The sequence below is a fragment of the Mesocricetus auratus genome, unplaced genomic scaffold (assembly GCF_017639785.1).
Source record: "Mesocricetus auratus isolate SY011 unplaced genomic scaffold, BCM_Maur_2.0 Super-Scaffold_100676, whole genome shotgun sequence".
NCBI classification, from domain to species: Eukaryota; Metazoa; Chordata; class Mammalia; order Rodentia; family Cricetidae; genus Mesocricetus; species Mesocricetus auratus.
The window spans coordinates 12503497-12512617 of NW_024429266.1; the positions used below are offsets into that span (position 1 = coordinate 12503497).

Below are 9121 nucleotides of genomic sequence, written 5' to 3' on the forward strand. Positions count from 1 at the left end.
GGCCATGTTTGCTCTGGATCATTCCACAGAACTCGTGTGTGTGTGTGTGTGTGTGTGTGTGTGTGTGCGCGCGCGCGCGCGCGTGCACGCGCGTGTGCATGTGCGTGTGTCCATGTGTGTATGCGCGCACGTGTGCATGTGCGTGTGTCCATGTGTGTATGCGCGCACGTGTGCATGTGCGTGTGTCCATGTGTGTATGCGCGCATGTGTGTGTGTGTGCGCGCGCGCACATGTGTAAAGGTATGGAGGCCAAAGGCTGACGTCAGGTGTTTCCCTCTGTTACTGTGCATCTTACTTGTTCCAAGGCCCAGCCTCTCACTGAGTACAGAGTTGACCATTTCAGTTAGACTGGTGGTCAACAAGCTCCCCAGAAGCCGCCTGTCTTCGCCAGCACCTGTCCCGTGTAGCCTGGCACTAGGGTCACAGATGTGTGCTGCTATCCCTGGCTTTTATGGAGGTTCTGGGGATCCAGATTTAACCCTCATGCTCCCACAGGAAGTATTTTGCCCACTGGGCCATCTCCCCAACCCAGGTCGTACACATCTGAAGCTAACTATTCTAAGAGACACGTCTTCTAAACAAGAAGGATTGGAATCATTAGAAAGAAGGATTAAAGCAAACTAACTCCAGCAGAAAGGACTCTCAGGGTGACTGTAGGACCAGACGTTTTCAACCCAGGCAACCAGGAAAGAAACTTTCAATCTTGGATGCTCTTTCAGAACATTACATGAAACCCCCTTTCTTTCTACTTAATTTCTGTAAAGGATTTGCTGCGTGCCTGGGGATGGACTTGGTTTGCAGTTTTCTTGTAACCCTTGTAATTGCCTCAGCATGAAGGACTTGTTGTTTCCAGTCTAACTTTAAACTGAAGGCTTTTTTTGCATCATCTGTCTCCATGCTCCACGTGACATCAGTGCACGGTTCTGTTCCTCATGGCCGGGAGCAGCTCTAAAGGAGGCAACCTCCACACCTGTGCCTTGCCCAGCCCATTTCCTGGCTGGGGAGTGTAGCACCGTCTCTGTCTACAGCCAATCATCAGTGCGTTCATCTCACGGCCAGGAAGAAAGCTGCTGTGTCGTCACGCTGAGGCTTCGGACGGTTTGTCTGGGCCGTTTCCCACAGCTGGCATCTGCTAAAGCCAGTCTCCGGCAGATGATTTACCACAATTATCGCAGTGATGGGTATTAGTCTGAGTCTCACATCCTGAATCTCCAGGAAATCAAGGCAGACCACAGGAAGCAGAGCTATTATCCAACTAGGGCTTTGTGTCTTCTTATATTTAGATTTCACGGGGACAGTGACTCTAGAGCCATGTGGCTTCACATTTCCACATTTCCAATACACCCGGCGCAGGCTGAGTCATCATGACTTGGGGCTATGGAATGAGGGATACGACCACCGTGTTTCTCAAACCCTATGCTGGCCAGAGAGTTAACCCTACATCCCTCTTTTCTGTCTAGAACAGCCAAATCAGACCCTCATGGGGACAGTCTGGGAAGCCATATCTATCTGAACAATCCTGGGGCAGTTAGGGAATTACTGATCTAGCATTCTGTGAAGCCGTAACTGTCTTGCCAAGGGAGCTAACAGAGTTGGTGACTATGGAGAAAGGCAGACCCAACTACCTATGGTCCTGGATGAGGATGCTACTTCTTAGAGCCTCCGTGTCCTTGTCTGTCCAATGGAGATAATAGGTCTCACTTCTCCAGTGCTTGCTGAAGACTGCAAATATGATACACGAAGACACCTGGTGCTCAGTACGAGCTTAGCCAATGGTGACCATTACCATTATTGTGACAGAGATTTTCAGAACTCAAAGAGGCCTTATGTGTAGTCGAGGATGGAGACTTTGAACGGCATGCAGGAGGAGACTCTGCAGTCTCCCTTAACTTTGGCACCACTGGGAACCCGGTCTGAAGAAAGAGGCCTGCTGGTGTAGACCACATGTTCAGAAATCTTGACGGATATTGCTTGTCTTAAATCATTTTGAATGTTCTATGTAGACTTTACTGGTGCCGGGCCGTTGGTGCTCGCACAGGCCTAACCGAAACCCTCATTTGCTTCAGTCACCTCCCTCCTGGGCAGGGAAGCTGGCACTTGAAATCTGGGCTCAACATGTTGGCGAACTCTAAAAGTCAGGCAGGGCTGTTTTGGCTCCCCTGCTTGGAAGGACACGAGGACAAACACTGCCTAATCAGCTGTCTGAACTTCCTGGTGCTGATTTGGACAACAAACAATGTGACCTTTTGACAGAAAGCAAAGGTAACCAGAAAAGCTCGTGTGGCTGAGTGTGAAACCCCCACTGCCCAGCCCCAGCACAATGATGAGCTGGGTGTCGGCTGGGTCGGCAAAGGTGATGACAATCTCCAAAATTCTAGGCATACCGTCATTTAGTCTTCAGAGCTGAGCCATGAAATGGGTGTTAGTCTCTCGATGGATGAGAAGACAGACATTCTTTCCAGGAACTCTGTAGAACCTTGGACAAACTGCTTCACATGCCATGACAATAATGTCTAACTATTTGAGAAATGAGAGTAGACTAAAACTTATTTATCCTAAACCAGAAAGTCTTGGTTCTTATGCTTTCCTCCCCTTGGATGTGGCCTCTGGGGAGTTCTTAGCTAATATCTGTTGTGGGGTTTGTTCCATGGCTAAAGTGGGGGAAATAATGTACTCTCTACCTAAAAGTTTTTAAAAGATCAAATGAATTCATGTGGGAAAGCATTGTGCAGCCAATGGGCCACAATCCCATGTGTCGGGGGAGCTATATTCCTCAGTTAAACAAGTTGCCCAAAGTCACAACCCATTATATACTAGAGATAAGATGCAGGTTTTTACAATAGACCCCACTTCTTTTATGGTAGAAGACACATTTGGGGGGGTTCTAGACTTATTCATAGGCCCAGATTTCGAGAACCTGCAATTTCATCATCAACACACTATCATCAGTGCTCCACGGTCAGTGGCACCCAGCATGCTCTGGGAATGCACATGGGGCAGTCTACTAGACCAAGACACCTCAAAGGAACTGTAGCTGATGGCAAGGCTGTGCAACGCCCCAGTCTGCACCCTCCAGCTCTTCAGGAACCTCCTTCCTCTCCTCCTGGCCACGCACCTGCCACAGTCAGTCTCTTTGGTGCTCCCAATGTCCCCTGTACAAAGGCAGTTTCCTGAATGCTGCTATTCTCAGCAACACACAGGGAACTCAAGAAGACTCGAATAACGAACCCTAGGTCTCACGGCACTGCAGAGATGAACCTGGCCACACTCCTGCTAGCATGTGGAGAATCCATCCTTTCCACCCTAAAGTGGATGCTGGTGAAGGGCAGATCAAGGCAGATCACCAGGTTGGAGCCATCCTGACAGGTTCTCAGAGCTCATTGGAAGTGCAGCAGGGACGGCAGAGCCCGGAAGAGAGCACTGACTTCTGGACAGGGTATGAAAGGGAGGAACTCTGGTCCCCAGGAGGGCAATACCAGAGGGACTCCCAGGACACAGTTGGTCAGTTAGGAGCCAGGGAGCTCTGGGCTCCTGGTGAATCCCCAGCGATCAAGGCCAGCCCTGGACAGCCTTTGACGCTGCTCTGAGTGAGCCCACGACTTCCTGGCAGGCTGGGCGTGGCCTGGTCGCCTTGACCACCAGAAAGAGAAACCTTGGGAACGCCTGCCTGATCAGGACACTGCTGTGCCCTGGAGTGAGGCTCACCACCGGGGCTTGCTCCCTTGCAGTCACCCTTCCTGACCTGGGAATTCTGAGAGCATGCCTGCCCAGAGCCCTAGAAGTACCCCTCTGCCCACAACACACCTTACTGTTTTAAAAACATACCTCAAGCCAAAGTTGCTGACGAGGTTGGAGAAACACGTGAGAAGGAAGACGGTGGTGGGGATGAAGGAGCTGAGCCAGCAAATCCAAGAAACTAAATGCCGGCGGCAAAGGTTGCTGAAGGACAGCAGGCAGCTACTAGAGGAAAGACACCCTGTGCGGGCTGAAAACCAGCTTTTCACGGAATACCTGCGTAAAAACAGCGAGCACTGTGAAAAGACACAGGAGGCTCTGTGGAAGCAGTGCGCCCAAGAATGCCGGGAGATCGACCGAAGGAGACAAGAGCTGGCGTCCAGATACACCCAGAGAAATGCAGCCCTTGGAGCACAGCTCCTACAGAGCAGAAAGACCCAGGAGGATTTACAGCGGCGGCTGCAGGCTCTGAAGACCGTTTACAAGGTAAAGGAGCAGCAGGGCACGGAAATACAGGCCTTGGAGAAGGAGAAAGAGAAAATCCAAAGTGAGACAGCGGCCAAGGAGGCACACACCCAGTTCCTGCAGGAGAAGGCCCCGATGGAGAAGGAGCTGGGTGGGGCAGGTCAGCGCCAAGGGGCTCACCAGGAAGTACAAGGCCTTGGCCCTGACGTGCAAGCAGGCTCATTGTGAGTTCTGTGGCAGCCTCCACAGAGGGAACCAGCAGCTACAGAAGGAACTTCAGCAACTGGGTCAGGAGTACCGCGTGGTGGAAGCTGTGAGGAGTCAGTTGGGGAAGCAGCGGCAGCTGGTGAAGGAGGAGCGGTGGTATCTAGAAGCCTTGACCAGAGGGCGGCAGCGGCTGCAGGCAGGACGCCAGTGTGTGCGCCTTCACTGTCATAATCCATGCCTTGAGGAGAGAGTGCTTCAAAGACCACGCTGAGCAGCAAATCAAGAGCAAATTCAAAGTAACAGCTACCATAACTGACTAAAGCATTTGAGCATTGGAGATAATCTGCAATCCAAGAAGTATCCATCATGGAGAATAGAATTGTGTTTTCATGAAGGGGCAGTTGTGGCGATATCGGACTGTGCTCCTACCCTGGGATACATATACTGGCTGTCTGCCTCCCTTGGGCTGTTGTGGATTCCAGAGATTTAGAACATTGGAAAAACTTTTTAAAGAGTAGTGCTATATTTTTATAGCAGTATTTGAAATTCTCAGATCATTTAGTTATGACATGAATTTCAGTTCTAATTGTGTACTTTATAGTCCACAAAGTGCAGTATATAATCCGTATGCTCTGTGTATTTTTACCCATTTGAAACAAGTAGGAATCTCATTCTAAACTGTGGGGAATTCCGTTTGTTTGTTGAGAGGGGTTGTATGTTTGCATTTGTGATAGGCTGGTTGTTTGTTGGACTGTGGGTTCTGATCTGAAAGAATGATCATGTGTTTTGGCAATGCCCCAGCCTGGGAAACTGTGGTTGACTTTATGTTTCTCAGAAATTATTTGATAATGAAACCTTCAAAGTAACTTTTTAGAATTTAGAACCTTCATTTATATGTAAAATGAATTCATTTAAAATAGGATTAAAAGGAGAATTCACTTTTCAATGTGTCGTAGAATATAACTTTAAGCATTGCTGATGAAATGTGTACTTTGCCATTAAACAGTATTGTTAAAAACAAAACCTACTTGTGGTTATTTCTTACTCCCCCAGCTCTGTAAATGCAGTAGGAATATTACATCTTTTCTTATTATATGTTTCACTATATTATTACCACCCTTTTGATGCGGCAGCAGGACATTTATGTGGTGAGATAAAATAGACAAATGATGCAAGCATCATGACCCAGAGTTAAGCCACTGCATCAAGGCTACTTTAACACAAATGTTGTAGTATGACAACAGTCTGCATACATCAGGGATACACTGGGCAAGGGTCACTTGTGACCTTTTGTAATGCTAGGATGGTGCAATATTTCACTGCGTTTCTGAGACACATAAAATGTATGAGTTGTTTCCCTTCAGCATTTGGTTTTGGGCTGAAGATAACTGAAAAGGTAGGAGGGGGAGCCATGGGTTAGAGGGGCTGCCACAGAGCCAATCCAGGTCCATCCTTCCGCCACGGTAATGGAGAAGCATTCCTGTACTTCGTTTCCTTTCTCGTGGAATAAGCATGGTGAGTTCTCCGACTTTGGAGGCTAACTGCGGCTCTTTTTCCTTTGTGCCTTGCACCATTTCTAGATTGTCTAAACAGTGGGCAGGGCTGGCTTGATGCTGACAGGTTGCTTCAGGCCTCCAGAGCTGAGACAGGTAATCTTTTTCCTGACAGCCTGGAAAATACACATATAAGGCCTTGTGCTTCCTGTGGATTCTACGGCATAACACTCCACCCCACAGGGCAGAACAGCTACAGGAAACATAAAGGGCAGGACAGAGCGACAGTAAGATCTCATTTACAAGACAGCCACAATTTATCCATCTCTGCTCTAGGAGAATAAAGGTTTTCCCACTTCCTTCCTGCACCATCAAAAGGTACATGTGTTGGCTGTGAATATGCAGGCATGAGAGCCAGATGTTAGCTGAAATGCTGAGTGAAAGTGAAGCCACGCTTGGGGGCAAGCCTCTTGAGAGGAGAAGGTGCCTCCTCCACTCCACTAGGCTAAGGATCCTCTTGCTGGTCAACCCCCCCCCATCTGTGTTCTAACCCATCCGGACAGATCCTAACCCTCTTACCCTAACTATGAGCACCCATGCAACATACACACAGAGCCGGCCAGTCTACAGGAAACATGGGAGACAGACACCTTCCAAGAAAAAATGAATTCTGGGCTTACACTGAAACAATCCAAGCTACTCCATATGAAACACACACTCTTCATTCTTAGAATTCCCTTGGGTTTTCTTTTTCTTCTCCTTAAGTTCTAGTCTCCCACCATACTGCTTAGCTTCCCATCTTCTAGTAACTTCTGTCACCTTGTTAGGCAGAACTACTGAACCAATGAATCTCAATGCATCCCTGTGCTTCTCTTTACACAGCAGCTGGGAAATCTCATTTTCCCTCTAGCCACCGCAGGAGAAAGGGGCCGCTCATGTCACCATATGCTTGAAACCACCCTCCCTCTCAACTCAAAAGCAAGCTTGGTTTTCCTTTTAAATAACATATTTTTCTTCCATGACATAATTGAAAATATGTTCGTTATGATTTTTTCATGTTGTTTTGTAGGCTCCAGTGTAAACAGGAAGACAGAGTTATAAGAGGGAAGGGAACACTGCAGCAGTCACCCAGCAAGGCGGAAAGGACGCCATGACGAGCACTTCAGTAGCAAGAGCACCCTGTTCTCCTGAGATGTCATCATTGTGTGTGGTGCCAGGGGCCTCTATCCTGGGGTGTGTTTCTTCTAGAACAGATGCTAAAGAGTGGAGCCCATCGTACTGACAAGGGTGGTCCCATCAGACTAAACACATTTGTCGAACAATGATGAGAGAATACTATGCCATTCTCAAAACAACATCTAAAAAACTCAAAACCAAAAGACAGATGCCCACTCTACTGTGTTGTCAAACATGTCTCAGCCAGAAATTACTCAGACAGAATTACTATCGGAATATTCAAGAAAGGAATGCAAGGAGACGAATGTCTTACTGTTGTGTGAACTCTCTCTTACTGTAACAAAAACGGAAGACAGTCAATTTAGGAAGAGAAAGGGGTTGATGTGGCTCACAGTTTGGGAGACTTTAATCTGTAATACCTTAGCCCTGTTGCTTTTCAGCCTGTGGCAAAGACTTGCATCATGGAGGAGGCACGGGCTCAGCAAAGGTACTCTGGAGACTGAGACAGGATCATAGGCTGAGGTCCCCCTGTCCCCTTCAAGCCTTCTCTCTCCCAGTGATGAGAAGAGCTCTTTAAAAGGGCCCTTTTCTATCATAGATCTGTGGGCCTAGAGACCAAGGCTTCAACACATGATTGTCCTATCACTTGATGCCTGTCTCTTCCTCAGTTCCAACTAAGGAAACCTTGCCCGAGGCATCAGTGAGGCATACGTGGCCTCTGCCCATCCCACCCCACCCCTTGCATGTGTTTATAAAGAAGTCTTTCCAAGTTCTCTGCTTCAGGGAAAGTCTCACACCCTCTGCCTTTGGTGCCTGGAGAAAGATACTAGAAGACCCCAGAAGACACAGCCCTTCTTCCTGCTGAACTGAGAGTCCCCAGGGTGGCAGAGCTACCAGGGAGCAGGGCACAGAGACAGTCCCCCACCACCTGTGGGCCGCCTGTGCTTCTGGACTCTAAGAGGATGCTGGACTCTCAGTCATGGACAAAGTCTGTGAGGGATCAGTCAGTCTCTTCTCTGGTTCTAACATGCCACAGAGTCCCCAGTCGGAGTCCCCAAAGATATTGTCCTGTTGCCCAATTTTGGTCAGGTGTCACACCAGAGTGCAGGAAATCTGGGAAAGCAACTGTCAAGGCGTCTGAGCTCCCACTTGGATGTCCCTCCAAATAGAGAGGGTTTAAAAGATAGATTTTTAAAAATTGGATACATCAAATGTCCATCAAGACAGCATGTGGCCATGTATGGTTACTCTCATCCTCAGATCTAGCTCTTTTGCTGTGTCCTTTTGAGAATTAAAAAAAGGGAAATAAATAAAATTAAAATATAACTTACACATTAAATTATGCAATCCAAAACTTAGAGGAAACCCCACATATCAGGGGACTCCAGGAATGAGCCCTGGTTATTTCCAGGAAATCTTAATATTCTGAAAGCAAGGAAAGGTGAAGCATTAGCTTAGGGCTCAAAGCCAGGAGATGAAAAGTTCACACTTTCATGGTTGGGTTCCTAGGATCTGTAAGAGGGAAAGTTCACACTTAAAGTCAAGTAGACTCAGTGTGGTGGTTTGAAAGAAAACGGCCCCCAAAGGGAGTGACACTACTTGGTTGGAGGAAGTGTGTCACTGTCGAAGGGGACTTTGAGGTCTCATATATGCTCAAGATGCTGCCCAGTCTCAGATCACTCCCTGTTGTCTGCAAGTCAAGATGTGGGACTCTTAGTTCTTCCTCCAGCACCACATCTGCCTGCACACTGCCAAGTCCCGCTATGATGATAATGGACCGAGCCTCTGAAACTGTAAGCGAGCCACCCCAATTAAATGTTTTCCTTTATACGCATTGCCGTGATCATGGTGTCTCTTCATGGCAATAGAAACCCTAACCTAAACATTCAGGGTACATGATTTTGCCCTTCCACTCTAAATCTTATACAAGTTACTTAATATCTCCCAGCCTCTGTTCTCTCAGTTTTAAAATAGTAAAATTGCCCAGCGTTAAATAAGATAAAGCATGTAAAGTGGCAGGCAAATTGTTGCTCAATAGATGTTTC

At 47.8% G+C, this 9121-nt stretch overlaps 1 protein-coding gene across 1 annotated transcript; it reads left to right on the plus strand.

Moving 5' to 3' along the window:
* The first annotated feature begins 524 nt into the window (after positions 1 to 524).
* On the plus strand, positions 525 to 5430 carry LOC101831596 (coiled-coil domain-containing protein 121-like). The gene is given in 3 exon segments (XM_013119166.3): positions 525 to 4349; positions 4351 to 4655; positions 4658 to 5430. Coding segments are annotated over 3 exon segments (945 nt in total). The 5' UTR covers positions 525 to 3759; the 3' UTR covers positions 4708 to 5430.
* The last annotated feature ends 3691 nt before the right edge of the window (positions 5431 to 9121 follow it).